Source organism: Meleagris gallopavo, chromosome Z (genome assembly GCF_905368555.1).
Source record: "Meleagris gallopavo chromosome Z, MGAL_WU_HG_1.1, whole genome shotgun sequence".
NCBI classification, from domain to species: domain Eukaryota; kingdom Metazoa; phylum Chordata; class Aves; order Galliformes; family Phasianidae; genus Meleagris; species Meleagris gallopavo.
The window spans coordinates 56,869,122-56,887,999 of NC_139435.1; the positions used below are offsets into that span (position 1 = coordinate 56,869,122).

The 18,878-nt window shown below is 39.6% G+C and overlaps 1 protein-coding gene across 2 annotated transcripts in view; it reads right to left on the minus strand.

The window, feature by feature from the left end:
- The window catches only part of SHB (SH2 domain containing adaptor protein B), a 78,165-nt gene that overhangs the window by 34,379 nt on the left and 24,908 nt on the right, over positions 1 to 18,878 (minus strand). For both annotated transcript variants that reach the window (XR_014880376.1, XM_085213092.1), the window contains exon 3: positions 807 to 1,022. Coding sequence is in view for 1 of the 2 variants with exons in the window: in XM_085213092.1 (XP_085069218.1) it covers positions 807 to 1,022 (216 nt within the window). In the remaining variant the exon portion in view is untranslated. The remainder of the gene's footprint in view (positions 1 to 806; positions 1,023 to 18,878) is intronic.

The window sequence follows — 18,878 nt, forward strand, 5'->3', positions numbered from 1 at the left end:
CCTTGTACTATACCGATCTAGGCTATAGCATTTCAAACTATGTAACGGGAATGCCACAGTACAATGTGTTGAAGGCTAAACCTAAGGCAGATGACACCTACTGCTCTTTCTTCTTACTTCAAGCACAGAGATTCTACCAGTGAAAAAGCTTTTGGCCTTTAGAATCACACCAGTGAATGAAGCCCCTTCAGCTATTTCTGGAAAGCAACAGAAGGAAGAAAGGAGAACATAACCAACAACAAGCACAGACATTTGCAGAGAGAGCAAGACATTTTCTGCAAGATCTCAATGACTGAGAAGTTCTGCAATTCAGAAGGATTAATCTGAAAACAAGTTCTACAAATCCACAGAGATGATGAATGATTAGATTGAAAATGACAGCTATCAAAAAACACTGGTGAGGAGAAGCATGTTATTGCAGGCACATTACATGGCTTTTTGTCCCACCCCTATAAGAATTGGCCCACAATTTAAGGATCTTGCAAAGCCACTCTCTCATCATAGATCCACCTAACAATAAACACTATCTGCATGACATTCATTAAAATAGGGGGAAGATTGAGAGGTGGGAGAAATGAGATGTTTACTAACATTAACTAAGTGCTGAGATAGTTCACAACAGCTGAAGCACTGAACAGAAAAGTGCAATGTTGCACATTTCTGAAGATTTTGGACTAACCATATTTTCTTTTCAGAAATTTCTACCCTCCCTCGGACCCCAAAAGAACAAAAATATTATAATTCTCCCAAAGGGAAAAACAAATACTGTAAGAGAGAATTTTCTGGCCAGAATCTAAGAATCCTACCTGCCAGAGCTGGGATTGTGACTTTATTCCACTCCCACGGCTGATCATACTCATCTGCGGGCCTGTCATCATCCTGTGGCAATTTGCTTTCTCGTAAACGTTGACTCACCACACTTTCAGAATCGGATTCCATACCACTACCTTCTGGTTCATAGGGTGTGTCATAAAGCTGCATGTTTTTCTGATGGGTCTTCATGCCTTCCTGCTTCTGGAACTCTGTTGTCAAGAAAGAAAATTGCATCAGTGTCACTACCCACAATGCCTTATCATTACTGTTAATTTTAGAGCATTCAGCTTCCACATACTCCTTAATTTCTACTTAATTACACAGATTGCAAGCTGCTACAAGACTTCTAAATTCCACCTCTGAGTTTGGTTAACTGTCTGGAAGCAGAAGCTTGCTCTAGCTAACAATCATAGTACGGAAATCTTATGCCTCCAACACACCCCAGCTTGAGTAGAACCAGATTACAGGAAACACAGTACCTGTCAGCCTGTGCAAGGTACATTTACAAGCAATCAAATGTAAATTCTCAAGATCACTGAAATTTGTGTATGTGGTTAAGTCTTCAAGAGGAGATAATTCAGATACAAAGCCCAACCAAAATGAATTCCATAGTGTAATTAAATGTGCTGATAAAAAATTCTTCAGAGAATGCAGAATATCAGCAATAAATGAACTGGTACTACAGTAAGAAGATGCGACAGAAGCAGTGATAAATCTTAGTTTACGTTGTATTATGGAACAAAATCGACAGAAACATAGGAGCTGGAAGGGACTTCTGGATCACCAAGTTCAACCCTCTGCTGAGGCAGGTTCCCTGAAGTAGGTCACACAGGAAAGCATCCAATGAGTTTTGAATATCTGCAGAGAAGAAGGTTCTTTGGGTAACTTATTCCAGTGCTTTGCAACCCTTCCAGTGAAGTTCTTCCTCATGTTCAGATGGAACACTGATGAAAATCAGGACCCATTATTGACTGCCAGGGAAACTGACTCAAACAGTATGTATTCCTTTAAGTTAACCTGGACTTTGTTAAAAAATAAGCATGTCAAGCTTCATAGAAAGCAACAGTGCACTGTGATTCTGGTTTATCTGTTTCTGGGAGATTACAAAACCACAGTCGCTCTGTCTACTGTTGGGGGCATTTCAGAAGACCCTACATAAAAGCAACATAAAAGAAGGTTTTCAAGCTCTGGCAACAAATTTAATTCCTTCTTGAATATGTGTTTTGTCTAGAAAATGCATGTCTTCAATACAAGTCTTCAGGAGTGTCATTACATTTAACCATTAAGGTGAATTTTATATGAGCAAGTCAAGCCACTTGTGAAGTGTACAACGGATGGAAGCAGGCTCAGGTGACCCAGGAAGAATATAGAGACAGAATGAAGTTAGAAATGCCAAAGGTAACTTGGATTTTACTCTTGTGAAGTCAAGAAGAAAGTAAATCAGCAGCAATGGGAAAGCTAGCATAAACGTGGGTCACAGCTAGATGTGGCAGGTGCCCTAGATAAACAAGACAAAGAAGAATAGAGACATTAAATTCCTCCGTCTCCTCAGTCATTACTGGTAAGACCCCAGACCCAGGAATCTCAGACCTCTAAGAATAGAAGGAACAGATGGACCAAGGCACTATCCTGGTGGAGAACAATCAGAATCAGAGCATAAACATTTAAAAAACCGGACATGTAGAAATCTATGGGAGGTGATACAATAAACTACAAGTGCTGGTAAGACCAGTCTCTACTGTCGATTGAGTGGTTGTGGTAACCTTGAGACGCTGAAGAAGGAAACTGTAAGAAAGCAAATGGCAACTCCAGTCTTCAAGAAGGAAGATGTGGTAGACCAATCAATCCCACCTCAGTTCTAGGAAAGGTGTCAGAGCAACTAATCTTTGAAGCCATTTCCATACATGTGAACAATGATTGTGATTACCCAGCATGGATTTACAAAAGGAAAACTGCTTGGACAGCCTGTTAGCCTTTCACAGTAGGATGAGTAGCTTGCCAGATGAGGATAAGCAGTGGCTGTACATTCTTAGTTGCATTATCTAAAGTACTGCCAGTAGTCACAAGGTAGTGACATCTTCTCTCTACTGAGTGCTAGTGAGGTCATAGCTGGAGAGCTATGTCCAGCTGTGGGCCATCTGGTGAAGAAGAGCAGACATACTGCAGAGTATCCAGCATAGGGCCAAAAGATGATGATGGGACTGGAGCATGTCTCCAATAAGAAAAGGTTGTGAGAACTGAGGCTGTTCAGCCTGCAAAGATAAGAAAGGATCTCTTAGAAAGGATATTCAGGTACATAAATACATGAAGGCACAGAGTGAAGACAGAGCAAAACTCTTCTTGGCAAAGCGTTGTGACAAGGCAAGAGGCAGAAAGCATAAATCAACATACATTAAATTTCATCTACACAGAAGAAGATTTTTTATTTTTTACTGTCAAACATTAAACAGGTGGCCTAGAGAGGCTATAGAGATACTAGAGACCTGACTAGTATAATTGTAGGCATAATTACAGGCAACCTGTTCTACTGACTCTGCTTGACCAGAAAAAAAATGAATCAGAGAAAAGGAGAGATAATTTTTTAATAAATGATGCAAAGACATAGAGCAGTCCTCCTCACATTATCAATTCATCAGTCAGTAACACTGATAGAATAATTGCTCCAGACTTTAAAAAATCCCGTGAAATGTCTATAAGAGGACAACACCCTTTTTGCTTAAAAAAAAAAAACAAAAAAACAACCAAACAACTAAACTTTGTGTATTATAAATATACTAAATCTGTTGATATCTACACCATCACCAATGATGTAAATACAGACAAGACAGGTCAGGATGATTTCTAGTTACAAACTAAAACCACATTAACACAGTCCAATACAGGAAAATCTAGAAAAGGGTATTCGAAAGGGTACATTATTTAAAAAGAAACGAATGTGCTTTCAACCTGCCTAAAGTAGAACACAGTCCTTATTTCAACTGTCTTTCTAAAATGCTGCACTAAAAAAAGTATGGTGCTTTAGAAAAAATATATGTCTGATGCTCTCCTGAATTCCCCTGGATCAAAGACAAACATAGTATTTCTTCTAAGTCACTAATGTTACATGCCTGTCTGTCTTCCAGTACTGTGAAGCCATCCACTGCTATCCCAGAAGTTTGTGTCACTGTGAACAGAAGCCAGAATTCCACCAAATTGTATAATTTATATTCATTTTAAGTGCCAAACCTACACCAATAGCTGCTTCATATAAGATTATGTGAAAACGGGAGCCCATGATCAACATTTTTCGTTTACTCACAGAATTACAGTATCAGTCTGCACAGAAAAGATAATCTCATAATAGAAGGCCTTTACACGTCTTGTGGTCAGAAACCACAATGAAAAAAACCATTAATTTTTGATCCTAAAGCAGAAAATTTTCCCTAGGAAAGACTCAGGAGTGGTGGAAGGAGAATATGTATGTGTGCGCATATAGATACATACTTTTCACAGCTTCCTATAAATTTGTCTGAAATTTATCTTTTACATAATATACTGGAAGTACATATGAAGTAATTCTACTGAAAGTAGAATAAAAAAAATTGTTCCTTTCAATAGCAGGCAGTGAAGTTGATACTATAACATAAGCAGTATTATACACTGATAGCTCAGTGCAGTGTTGACTATTCAAGAATTAACATAATCTCCATCAATGACAGCCCTAAGTACTAAAATAGTCACAGGAATTACTAGGGAGTCCAAAACTGTGTTAGTGCACTGGCTTTGGACCTTTAAAAGGTCAAATAGCAAGGGCAACAAAAAGTACATTGAAAAATGCAGTGCAGATTTGTAGAGGCTGTTCTCAGTTCACACTTTAGTATCTTGAGATTCCGATTTACTAATTATTTGAACTATTACTGCTGATACAGAAAAGTACATTTCTATAGAATTATGTTCTTTATTAGTCAGTAGAAGAAAAACAACTGAAGGTTTGAAAGAGCTAATTTTTGTTGCAGAGTGGAAGACATCCCGGTAACTCTTATTCTCTCAAATTAGCAGATGTAACAGAATAAGGCCTCAGGAGACTGGAGTCTTTTGTAAACCAGAGAACCTGACCAGTAAAATACAAAAACAGAGACATCTGGTAGTACAAGATTCTGTGATACATGACTGAATTTGACATTCTTCTTTCTAGCTGGTGAGCAAATTCAGCAAAAATGCACATATAGAGCATACAGAGTAGACCTCGAGCTCCACTGGATACAAAGATAGCCTCATGGTAACCTTTCCAGCAGCCATTGCAAACCTTTTCATAATCTTAAATAAATCAAAAGCATTACTCACTGATGTGCTATAATCCTGAGGTGAATTTGAAAAGAATTGGGATATGCCATCAAGAAAACATCTACGCAGAAAACAAAAGTGAATTCTGAAGGCAGTACTACTTGCTTACAGAATCCAGTAGGAGAGAATCAAGGGTCTCTGCTCAAGGGGATGCAACAAAACTGCAGATCTTCCTACAGTATACAGAAGCCACTGGATATTTCTATCATCTCAAACTGAAGCGTTCACTAATAAGTGGTGAAAGAATATTGTTGCATTCTTAAAATAAAAATTTCTGACAACAAAAGAACTATTTTCCCAAACAAAGTATGCCTGTGTCACTAGGCAGTAATAAAGCAAATTGATATACTGTTTCACCCCTCCCACTCTCCTTTGTAACATTTATTTGGAGCAAAAACAAAGCATAGGAGGCCTCCCGCAACAGTGTAAGGAAAAATGAAATTAAGCACCTGAGAAAAAATTTTTGCTTTCTTGTGTGGCAAAAGGCAGTGAGCTGAAGACTGTTGGTCAGGCTAAAAACATCAAGTTACTGCACTGAAGTAGAAACATCTTGCTTACCTACACCCAATATGCCAAAAGGGAGGCTCCTGCTCAGGCAGATGCAGTAATTTTCCTGCAGACTATTAGGGCTATTTAATAAAAGATACAAGTGGCACTAGCACATAGAGTTCATGGCTTCGGCCAAAATCCTCATACTAGCTCAACTTAGTTCTAGCCTGCAAGAGGCAGTGCAGTAAATCAGACAAATCTCCTTATTTTTTCAACCCTACAGTTCCACAAGAGAGTATTTTCAATTTCTTATATGCAAGGACTTCACAGCATCTGTGATAACACAGATGTACGAGTTTCCTTATCATTCTGATAACAAAAAGTAACTCCTGCATGCTTTTTTAAGAAAGAGATAGTGACCAAAAATGGTAAAATAAGGCTGTTTTGACTCATTAGTATGTCAGATTCTGAAGTGTACAGATCCACACATATCAGTCATAACTACATCTCCTCTTCAGCTAACAATGTCAGGACTGATGGAGCATTTAAAATAATAGTCCTAATGGCTCCTCAGCTGCTTTGTCTATAACTGAAGTGCTACTTTGGTGTGCCAGATCTGCTATGAAGACAACATGCTGGAAATGGCACTGATACTCAGTGCCAGCTTCTAACAGGTAGCACAGAAAATGAATTTTAAACCAGAGTAAAAGACTATCAACATCCTTTGTACTTGACAAACCTAAGAGCAGGATAGAAACAGAATGCTGTCGTTGAGAGTCAGCAAAGCACTTGTAGTTACACCCATCTCCTTTCAACAGTAGATATTGATGTAGATCAGACTGGTGGATAGAGCCTTGTACTATTCCTAAAGCACTACTGCAATCAATAGCTGTCAGTTGAATGAAAGCACAATGATTTTTTAAAGTCATTTGTGAATGCACGTAACTTTCATCAGATACACAGCCATCTGAAGTAAACACAGCAGTATATTAAGTTCATTTACTTAATACATGTAATCAAATATTTAAACACTGTGCTAGAGCAGAACTGTACAGAACAGGGCTGTTTATAGAAAAGATATTTAAAATTTTCTCTCTCCATATAAGTAAACTCAGAATCTCCTCTGGATAGTTGCTCCACTCTTCCCAAATGTCAGCATTTAAATAGCTTCAATCTTAGTGACCTAGATCTGGCTTCCTGCTCACACACATCAAGAACGCAACTTGCCACCAGCTACATAACATAAACCACAACCAACCTACAGTGACTACTGCTGTGATGCTTAATATTTTTGCACCACTTAAATCTGCTAGATAACTCCAGTGGCAGGGGTCTTAGCATTTTAACAGTTCCATCTGGAAATTACAGATCTTTCTGGCATCCAGTTTTCAAGCACACAGAAAAAAACCCCAAACATTTATTCACCAAAACAGTCTGAAAGTTTAATTAAAACAATCAAACAATAGAGTCCTCTGTTTACATCTTGTTCTTTCAGTGTAGAAGTACAGTGACCTACAAAGCAAGGGAACATTATAGTAGTTGGGGAAAAGGCTAACCTTTCTTCAGCTAGGATAGTCAAAGAGAAGCACAGATTTTAAAATGCATATTTGAACTTTTTATACTTAAGAGCTCTAGCAACTTAGGTTAGGTATTTGGAGGACTTGGTGTAGCGTACTGGTTTCTATCAACAAGCCTGGAATAAGTAGAAGACCATCATGCTTAAAAAAAGAAAAAAAAGTACCTGAACTCAAGAACAAGCCTGTTTCTGTACACTAGCCACTGCCACTAAAAACATGAAGTTATCGGTGGGAGAAGAAAGAAACTTGGGAAGACTCAGGCTCACATGAAGGATACTGATAAATACCCGATGCATTTAACCTGACATTATCCTGAAAGCATGACTGTCTCTGGCAGAGAAAGGTCACACCAGGGCCAGATCTGTACATAGAAAGCCATGCCTGATTTGAAGTCTCTCTCTTTTTCTTCATTAGGGAACAGTTCTGACTGGATCAGCTTAAGCTCCTGCCCTCTGCATGCACTGCTCTTGAGTTTTCCAGTGAAGATCTACTGATCTGGCGCGTAATCCCACTGGAGGTTACAGAGCTGTTTGCATTGGGCATATGTTCACACCAGGCAACAGATTAACTAACAACTTGCCAGTTTCCCAGAGGCATCAGATGCTAATACAATGATCACCTTGCCACAAGAAGGTTTGCTCTCACTGAATGTTCCCCTCTCCATAAACAGGCCGGACAGACTTTTTTCAAGCCACATTGGAAATGCTTATTTTCACACCTATCTCAGTAAGATCATCTGAAAATACTTCAGAATTCAGTCCGTAGAGTTCTCATCATGTCAGCAGAAGCTATACACAACGGAAGCTAAAATTGACCTCTGCTCAAGTTTTACCTCAGAACACCGGAATTCAAACTGCTTTCTGCTGTTCTTGCAGGACCAGCCAGATTCCTCCAGCTACTGGAAAGAACAGAGCGTCAATAACATCCCAATACAGCAAGGATAGTTTTGCTGCTGCAGCAGCTGCCTCCCAAATCTCACTATTCCAGAAAGCACTGCAGGATATTGCAACCTCTTTCCACCTTTTCCCTTCTAAACACAAGCCAAATGACTCAGAAGTGAGCCACTTTCCAGGAACGAACAACAGACCTTTACTGTCCAGCCTTGGTTTGAAAGTTTGGCAGAACCTCATGATGTGAAAAGCAATGGCCTGAAACAGCCTGCACTGTAACGGATATCCTACTGAACTCCAGGTATGACTCATTACTCCAGGAAACAAAGCAACATTGCATTGCAACAGTTGTAATAAAGAGCATAATTGCCAACAGAGCGAGCAAGGGAGGAGGGGAGAAGTCTCTTTATGATTAAGTATCAATATACAAGCAACAGAACAGATTCCTATTTTCCATAGAAGGTACGAATTGAAATAAAGTAGGGAAATACACCCTGCCAAAGATGGCACAAAAGACATGTTCTTCTTTTGGGGGTATCCAGGTAGTACAGAGATACTGATGAAAAGACAAAACACCTAGGAAGACTAAATCCTGACGGACTGGAAGAACAGTAGTACTGTTTCCAAAGGATGTGAAACTGCTTTTGGAGCCACATTTCTTTCATGGCAGATGCAGTGAAATTTAATTTCTTCAGTTCTCTGAAGGCAGGAATTTATTCTATGAAGTCCTCCTCCCAAACATAAAAATTTCTATTAAATGAGCAGCGATTTAACATTATTACTGACATTTTAAAATTCAAAATTTCTGCAGACATTGTCTGTATAAGAGATGCTTTATGTTGCTTAGGCAGTTATTCATTACACTTTTCTCAGAGACCTTAAAGAAGAGAAAGGATGTTCTTTTTATATCTTTTGGAAGGGGGAAGAATCCCCCTCAAAAAAAAAAAAAAAAACCCTCTTCATTTACTGGTAGCTTGGTCAACAGTCAGCTCTGGATGCATCATTGCACTACATTTGTGTTTGTAGGATTTATTGACCTTTACTGATGAGGAGCACTGAATTGCAGGAATCAAGGATCAATGTTCCATGAGCTAAATGGGACAACTGAAGTGGCAATAAAGCAAAACAGAGACTGCTTAAATCAAAACTCATATTGCCACTCCATACTCAGAAACTTCCAAGCCATGCAAAAGAGGATATATTTCCTATGTCAAGGGGCAATGGAAGCCCTCTTGGGAACAGAGCACTGCTATTTTCATGTACACCTATGAGCAAAATAGTTCTCATTGCCTCATTAAATACATGACAGTATCTCCCCCCCAGAAAAAACAATCTGCACAAACAGAATCAATTCACTGAATGACATTTTGATACCAATGCAGGGGCTATTTTAAAAAACTAATACATTCCAGCATCAGGACAGAGAAGGTTTCAGCAAACACCGCTATAATTTCCTGAATTTAGATCAGCCCTGATAATCATGGCTACAACCAATGCTCACAACTTCCTGCCCTCTCTCTTCATGCAGAGAATCTAACCCCCTGACAGAAATCACCTTGAGGGGAATGGGGAGTGGAAGGAAGATCCATTCATAATGTAAATGCAGCTCAATGCTTTCATATAACTAAGATGTTTTCTTGAAACTCATAAATAATCAGACACTTTGATGAGCAGATTGTTTACTCAAAACATAGAATGAGACTGAGCAATGAGCTTTTTAGTGGGTATAAATATGTATCTACATTTATACATTCCAAATGATTTTGCAAGGGATCATGGAATCATAGAATGGTTTGGATTGTAAGGGACCTTAAGGATCATCCAGTGCCAACCGCTTGCTGAGGCCAGAGTTGCCACGCACTAGATTAGGCTGCACAGGGCCCCCCATCCAACCTGGCCTTGAATGCTTCCAGGGATGGGGTATCCACAGCTTCTCAGAGCAACTTACGACTGCATGACTTAGTAAAATCTTTCTCTGGCTTTCTGGTTGGCACCCTTTAGATATATTCTCAGGCATCCCCAGAGCCTTCTCTTCTGAAGGCTGAACAGGTGGCACAGTTCTCTCAGCATTTCTTTATAGAAGATATTCTCCAGCCCTCCCATCATCTTTGCTGCCTCTGGATCCGCTCCAGCAGCTCCATATCTTTCCTGTTCAGGGGGACACAGGCCTGGGTACAGTACACCAGATGAGGCCTCAAAGGGCCTCAAATCCCTCCCTCTCTCCCTGCTGACTCCTTCTGTTGATGCAGCCCAGTATACTATTGGCCTTCTGAGTTGCAAATGCATACTTCTGACTCATGTCCAGCTATCCATCCACCAAAACCTCCAAGTCCTTCTCCACAGGGCTGCTCTCCATTCTGCACTCAGCCTGTATTTGTGCCTGGGATTGCTCAGACCCAGGTGCAGGACTTTGCACTTGGATATCCACACATGTGCAAAAGTGAATTCATTAAAATCATGTCGAAGTATGTAACTTGTTCCCTGATATCTTCTCTCTTTAAACTTAGTCTCATTCAGGGAACACCGGGAAGTGGACAGAGATCTCCTTGTAAACCTGAACACCCGGTGATACAAAGCAAGGACAAAGTCATTCACAAGAATAAAACACACGGCAGACTGAGGCAGTAGATGCACCTAACCAAAACAGTTGCCATCTTTGGTTTAAAAAAAGCCTGATAAGGTTAGCTCTCAGAATTGAGATACGTTCTCATTTTATGTTAACCACCTGGCAACATTCCCTGTTGAGAGTACAGTGTAGGGAGAAGGGTTTCTGCTCAAAAACTCCTGGAGTTGATATCTTCCTAAGACACGTGGCTACAAAGTCAAAAGCTACACTGAAATGTGAATTGAACATTTTTTCAAACCAAATATCTAGCTTGTGAACAATTTTGCCAGTTATAATTTAAAAACAAAACTGAAAGCTCAAATGCATAGCCTGAAGCTTTTCAGATGACTAACGTCCATTTAAATTTATTTTCTCTTTGTTAGTAATTTTTCATAAAAGCACCATTAAAACAAAAAAGACAAAGCTTTGGAAGTGATGTCTGATGCAAGAGATCTTTCCGTCTGAACAGGATTGCAGCAATAGCAAGCACTATCAGTATTCAAGTCATCCATATCCTCTTAAAACCGTCTATTTTTTCTTGTTCACTGCAAGGAACAGCCACAGTGATTGTTTACCAGTTATTATTTGTGGTCTTGAAAACTGCAAGACATGTGGATCAGACACAGAAATTACAGTTTTGCCCACTTGGTTTGCTCTTCCAAGAAGAATGTCATTCTAGCTGCAGTCTTTGTCCTGTCATTTAAACTGAGCTACCAGTACAATCCAAGAGCTCTGATCAGTACCCAAGGACTTGTAATAAAGATAAGTCATCATCTGTTGGAAGTAAAAGCCATCAGATACAACTCAGAGTGTTGGGATAGGAGATTCAGTAAGCTCAGTGTCTAGCACAGCCCTACGTGTGCATACAGCAACACTCATCAATGTACACAGTGAAGGAAGGGCTAGATTTGCTATTCAGTTCTGAAGATAAAGATAGTTTGACTTAGAATACAACCTTCACTTGCGGTAGTATCCACCATTATGGATTTTTGTCTCTGACAATCCAAGGCCTTGCATGAAATGGAAGACAGCTGACTTGCTTGCATAGAAAAGTGAAAAGGATGTGAACACTGAAATTACTGAGAAAAAATGTTTCAGCTCAACCTCCTTGGTCTGTAATTCTTTCACTCATCAAGTCAGCTCAGCAAGAGATGGATGGGAAATGCAACCAGTCCCCAGCATCTATGAGCCTCAAGTATTTTACATGGAACTGTCCAGCTACTCTTGTTCAAAACCTTGCAATTGTTTGCAACCTTACTGTAGTTGTTAGGATACTCAGACAAACCACGTTTAGATGCTGATTTTTAGTTGAAAGCCTTCTTACAAAGAAATCTGTTAGTAATGCAGCATTATTTTTTTCCCTCCTGGGGTAACACTTGTATACAACAGTACAGAACCTGATGTGTTCTGTATGAATGTTTGCAGCTATTGACAAAATACACTAAAGCATATAGTGTGTTACATTATCATCCAAGAGCATTTGTGCTTGCACAAATACCTAACAACAGCAAATAAATCTGGCTAGCATTCAGTAAAGCATCATTAAGAACAGACCCTACTCTTAGGAAAACCAAACCACAGTCATGCTAACACCATTAATCAGTTTTCTTCCCTCATTGCAACAGAAGCATCACAGATCATGAAGAGCAACATCTGGTATTTTCCACTGAGGCCAGGTCAGATAACACCATATTTTAAAATTAATTCCAACCATGATCCTGCTGCATATTACTGAGTCAACACTTTCTGATGATTTCACTAGTTACACTTATTTTCCAGTATGTGCCCTTAAACCAACAGTGAGAGTGCATGCAAACATTTTTAAAGCACAAAGCCACATCCAAAGAGATGACTGTAGAAAGCTGTATTTCCAAATGTTATGTTCTGCTTTTAAAGAAAGACGCACAAAAATCCTCAAAAAGAGATTAGGATAAGCTGCCTGTTGATCTGCTCTATATTCCACTATAACTCCAAGTTTTCTTAGTGATGGTGCATCTTGCAGCCCAAGGAAAGGAGCACATAAGATACACAAAAGTAATGATAGATGTGCAAGATATTTTTTTTCCCTTCTCTCCTCATTTTGAAACACAGATATCATCTTGCCCACCAGTGGCTGCATTAAGCTGCAACATCTTCTCCAGGCCTTCAGGAAAGCTCCAGTGGGCTCAGCTCTGCCACACACTTAACTGCCATGCAGCCAGTTCTAGACAACTGCAACAGTTTGACAAACCACAGGAAAGAACTATAGCACTAGAGCTACAAGATCCAGTACTTTTTCACACAGCTTTCAAAATTACTTACTACACAGAAAATAAATCAGAATTCAAAACAAGTCCAGGTTTCCTACAGGCAGGCCTTATTTCTCTGCAGCTTGCCTGGTTTGTTCTTAATTACTAGTCTGGCCTACAAGAGCAAGTGTTTTGCATACCTACATCCTGCTTCATAATGCCAAGCTGTGCACAAACTTCTCATCATCATTTCACCACCTGATGACATTGAGCTAGGCAGAACCAACAAAAACCTCCAACCAAGTTTGAATTCTTTCATGTTCTTTTTGGATATTTTGATATAGCTCAAGAAATCCAGTCATAGTAACACATCATGGTCCCAGAGCAACTATAAACATACCACTCATTTACTAGGTCTTTGTCTGTGGAAGTACAACAGAAACAAATGCTCTTATCAGCACTTCAACACGGACCAAAAGCAGAAGAGGCCTATCTGCCCCTACCTAGAAAGGACAGGCTGCTCTTGCAGAGAATAGCCTCAAATCATGTCAGTAAGCATAAAGTGAAGAAACAGCAGAGTTTGTATAGGTACTTAAGATCCTCCAGAAGAGCTCTTTCAAGCAAGAACTCTTGATATCCAGAAACCAGAGAAGGTAAGAAGCTGTATGTTGTGTTATCATTCTACATAAAACACACAGAGCACAAAAGGTGAGTTTCTGACCTGTTCCCATTGAAGTTTAAGACCATTCTGTGACACTGTTGTAAAGTCATAGTAAAAGGCTGCCAAGTTGATAAAGCAAGATGTTATGCCTCTGTAATAAGCAGACAGAACTGCCTGAATCTTCAATCTTCATTTACTTTTAAAGATAAGAAAATCTCTGGTTTGGACCACCAAAAAAAAAAAAAAAAAAAAAAAAACAAACCTAAAAAGATACAGGAGAAACTGCAGCTATCAATTTACCGGCTGATTTCAGAAACAGACCATTCACTTAAGATTTCACTCATGAATTGCCACTACGGACTTTCAGGGTTCAGTTGAAAAGCCAGCAGGCAAAGAAATTCTATCCATTTACCAGCAAGCTAGACAAAATATTACAGTTGAAGAGGCATCTTTTCCTTCCAAAAAGTATTGTGTTTGTTTCACCAAATGCTGAACTAATATTTACTGTAACAACTTGTTTTACTTTGAGCTAGCTTACCATATCACTATAATACAATGGAAAAGCAGTAACTGGAAAAAGAGAGAATAGGTAAGAGTGATTGTGAAGTACTTCAGAAAACAGAAACCTTCACCAGTTAACAATAAATAAGAAAATACAAAGGATTTCCAGCAGGATATTTTTCTTCAGCACTGTCAGCTAAGGACAGAAATTCCTTTTTACTTCAAAAGTCAAAAAGTCATCTTTATGAGAAGTGACAGAACCCCCCCCACCAAAAAAAAGCAACCAACAGTTAACATCTTTGAAGAAAGCGATTCAAATTTTATCATTTAGTCCATTTCCAGGTTGCATCTAGTCCTACAAAGATGAAAGTGTTGAAAAAGACAACAAAAAAAGGCCAAAAAAAAAAAAAAATCCTAAGGAAAAAAGACAACCTTTCAGTCTTACCTTAAACCCATTTTGCATAGTATATTTTTGCACCAAAGCTAAGGCAACAGAATCCTGTGGATCAGTTTAACATTCTCTGTTCTAAATTAGTAGCCAAAAATTACCACATAAACTGGTACCTTTGCAATTCTGACTCCAGTGTTGAGTTCTTGCCTATAAAACCAATGTATGGTGTAGCAATACACAAGATCTGTCTTCCCAGTTCCAATTTCAGACCAAGGCTGGAGGGGAAGGGGTGCTCTTTTAGGAAAAGGTCAAGCCTTATATTTTACATTTACTCAGCTGCACATAGAAGAAGATTTGTTTCTTTTTATTTTCACATATTTGTAGCCTGGTATGCACTACTCTAAGCAGCAAGCAACACCATGTTAAAATTAGGGAGAATACTTTAAATTATTTTAGAGGAGGAGAAAGAGTTAAACATATAGAAATGCTATTCATTTTATGTACAGCTGGTTTCCACTCCCCGTTATGCAGCCAATTATAGCAACCACAACACATCACATTCCCTCCCAACAAAAGAATTTCTGGCTTTATCTCCTCGCAATCACCATGGGGTGCAAAGTATTCGTGGTGGCCACTGGCCACGAATCTAAAGTGATGCAGTTTCACAGCCATGTGAGATCAGATGCTTTGCATAGAGAGAAGGTGAGGACTTATATTGAAGAAGCACCAGCATTATTTCTGTTTTGCCTCAATTCATGCAAATCAGGCCTCGTGGAAAGTAAGGAGTGTTCTTTTGTATTGCTTTCCACTACACAATAACAATGGGATAGGCAAGATATTTCCAACAGAGTGAGAAACAACTTTAATAGATTCCAAAGCACAGGAGGTGCCTAACTAAATTTAGTTTTCTTAATATTCCAGTACCATCCTTTACAGGGCTCCTAACATGTAAATAAATCTGTCTTGTTACTAGTCAAAAGTTCTTGCTTGTGTGCTATTGAACTTCAAACTTCACCCGATGCAATTGTAAACCAAGATCTGAGAGAACATACACATCAAATTTCATGAGTGAAGTTACTTTGCACTTTCTCCCACCTTGTACTTGAAGAAAAACAAATCTTGCTGTGCCAGAACAACCAGCATGCAGCCACCAACATGCAGCATCTGGCAACAGGACAGTATATATGTAAGTCCCAGTGACAAACACACAATTCTATATGAGGTGGATTGATGATGGATTAAATTCCCATTTGGGGCCAACTTCTAGCCATGACTGGGACAATATAAAACTTTCAAGCAGAATTTATAACTGGAGCACACACAAATGTAGGTGCAAGAGAACCAACTTAAAGTTTTTTCAAAACTACATCCACTGTAAAGCTTAGTGGATAGGCACACTAACTCTTACATATTGGCTGGAGCTGATTGTAGTATTCAAGTGCAAGCAAATAGCAAATCTTAAACTGCAGGGCCATTACTTACACTGCTGAAAGATCACTGGTTGGTTTATTTGGCTCAGCCACCTTGAAGAGGCCAGAAATTTTTTTTCCTAAACATTTCGTGCTGTACACACTACTATATCCAGGCTAGTATTTATCAAAGCAATTATCATTGTTCTTTTTTGCATTATTTGCAGCTGGAAACTTGGCGCCAGCAAACAACGTGCCAGAGGCAACCTGGTGAAGGAAGAAGGATTTTACAAGACCTGACTCACCACTAGTGCACTGTAGTGACTATTCAGATGAACCTACATGTCTGAACAAAAAAACAGGCTCTTTAGTTACAAGGGAAACTGACACTCAAAGCCTTCTGAAGTAGGTGCAGGTTCATGGGAATGCTGCTTTCTGTACACTCCCAGCATTTCTGTGATAGCCTGAAGGAAGACAGTCCTACTGCTCCCAGGATGCCCATGGGGAGCTCCCAGTTAAGACAGATGAGGTTGTTCTTCCTAGGCTGTCTGTCATCATTGGAGATGCTGCCATGACTCAGGCATGGACTCTTACTGCAGTACCTATTAAAAAAAGCAATGAAGTGTATGAAGGTGTTTGGTGTTCTACCACTGGCTGCATGCTTTCTGCACAAAAACCCTAGGTGTCAGAAAGTCAAACTTGCTCACTGTTCTGCTGCATACTCAGAATGATGTGGATAGAAACCAGGCAATAAATTGAGAGGAAAACCAGAAAAAATTGAGAGGAGGATGCTAATGCTGTGAGCCTGTGGACAAACCAGTGAATTTTTACTTGAAATCCTCATTAGTATCACCTGCAAAATTTTACTAATGGTGTAGATCCCAGGCAGGATGTGGCTGTGAGCAGCCTGGCCTAATGGTTGGCAACCCTGCCTGTGGCTGGGCAGTTGAAACTAGATGATCTTTGAGGGCCTTTTTTACCCAGGCCATTCTATGATTCTGTGATTTTGTGTGCCATCACTCAGCTTGAAGAACATGCTGAAAACCACAGGCAAGACTGTAAAATGACAACGGGCATCTGAATCAAATGTTCTAAAGCATTCATGAGAAATCTTTCCAGCTCCTCGAGTCTAGCATACACAACTTTCTACTGTAGCTGTTAGCCATTCCTGGAATATATCTAGTCAACCTGCCTTATACATGTTGGACATGCATGGGGAAGAACATGCTCCTTTCAGATTGCATGCAGAAGTCCTTCTGGAACTTACTTACATCTTCCATTATCCAAGGTATATTGGCAGCATGCTGCTGTGCTGATTCAGGACCAACTCAAAAGCATGCACATTGGCACTTCCACACATCTTGTGAGTCAGCATATCCTACCTAAAAGATCTAACACGTCCAGTTCAAGGACAACTGTGCAAGTAATCTCTTGCAAGAAATGCATTAAAAAACAAAACAAAATTCCTACTGCCCAGTATCAAAACTTTGCCTTTAATTTTCCTGAAATAGCCTTGAGTTGCCTCTGAAGTTATTCCTAACAGAATTGTAGAATGGCTTTTGTTGGGAGAGACCTTAAACATCACTTAGTTCCAACCCCCTACTATGGGCAGGGCTGATACACAGTAGATCAGGCTGCCCAGCACCCTATCCAACCTGGCCTGGAATGCCTCCAGAGAAGATAGGCCCAGTGTGTATTTTATCAGTTGCACTGTGAGAGACTTCTGAAGCCTGTTCACAACATAGCATTTACTATACATGGAACACAAGGCAAGTTACATATCAGAAAAGGTGACTATTTTCAGAAATGTCATCCACTGTAATCTGTAGCAGACTGAAATACAAGAGGTGGGCTTTCTCCCTGTCTACTGCATCTCCCCAAAGTAGATGCATGAAAGAGAGGCCAGAGCCCTAAGCAGAGACTGAAGCCTTTGGCCGAGTACTAAGTGATGTCTAAAAAAGCAAAAGAAAAACAAGTGGCACATTTAAATTGCTAGACAGAGCACAGACCTAAGGCCCTATTAAGACCTCTAAGAAATGAGAGCACTGATGTACTGTATGCTTATCTCAACTTCTTAATCAAGATCCATGCTCAAAGGTCTTGTTTGCCCAAATCTTCATTCCCCATTCAAGCACAGAGAAAACACTGCTTCTGACCTGGAAAGAACAGTGGTTTTCTGCTGCCAACACACTTCTCTAAGTGTGCTTTTACACAGCCTTACCCTCATTGATAATACTTCTTCCTCTCTAGTAAAAAAAAAACAAAACAAAACAAAAACACACATATTTTGGATAAATTGATTCCAAATCAGTTTGAGACTAACTATCCTCTGTTTTTGAATTGTTCAAATACACTGTTTTTTTATATGACAGCATTTGTCACGTCAGGCACTGAGTACTCAAGAATCATATGTTGGAGGTAAGAAGCTCCCTTCAAAGCCAAACAGTAAGTTAAATAGACTGCATCTGTTGCCATTTTATATCATCCTTGTTGCCATCATTCCTTATGATACCTTGAAAGACTGACACTCCATCCATCTAAGCAACGATCTAAAATTGAATTTTCCATATCATGTGAGCTTCTTATGAGCTCTGTGGTCCAACATAAAGACAGCTATGTGTTGCCTTGAATTGGCATTTGATCAGAAGCATTGCACATGGTCGGAAGATCTGACTAATTCCTTCTGAGAAGCATAGATACCTGGAAGAGCTGAGTCATCACGTGCAGTTGTCATAAGGTGGGGGAAAGGCACTACCCCCTGTCGAGCTCCCCACAGGGAAGCTTACGTGGCAGTGATACAGTTATATGGAATTTTGATTGAGAAAAAATCACCCAGATTTCTCTCCACTTAGACACCACAGAAAATGAACAGAGCCCACTGCATCATCTGACATCCAGTGCAGGCTGGTAGGAGTAAATACTCAACTGAGACTTCTATTTTTTTAATCTCCCCATCACTGCCTGAGAAGAATGCATGACATACAAAAAGCC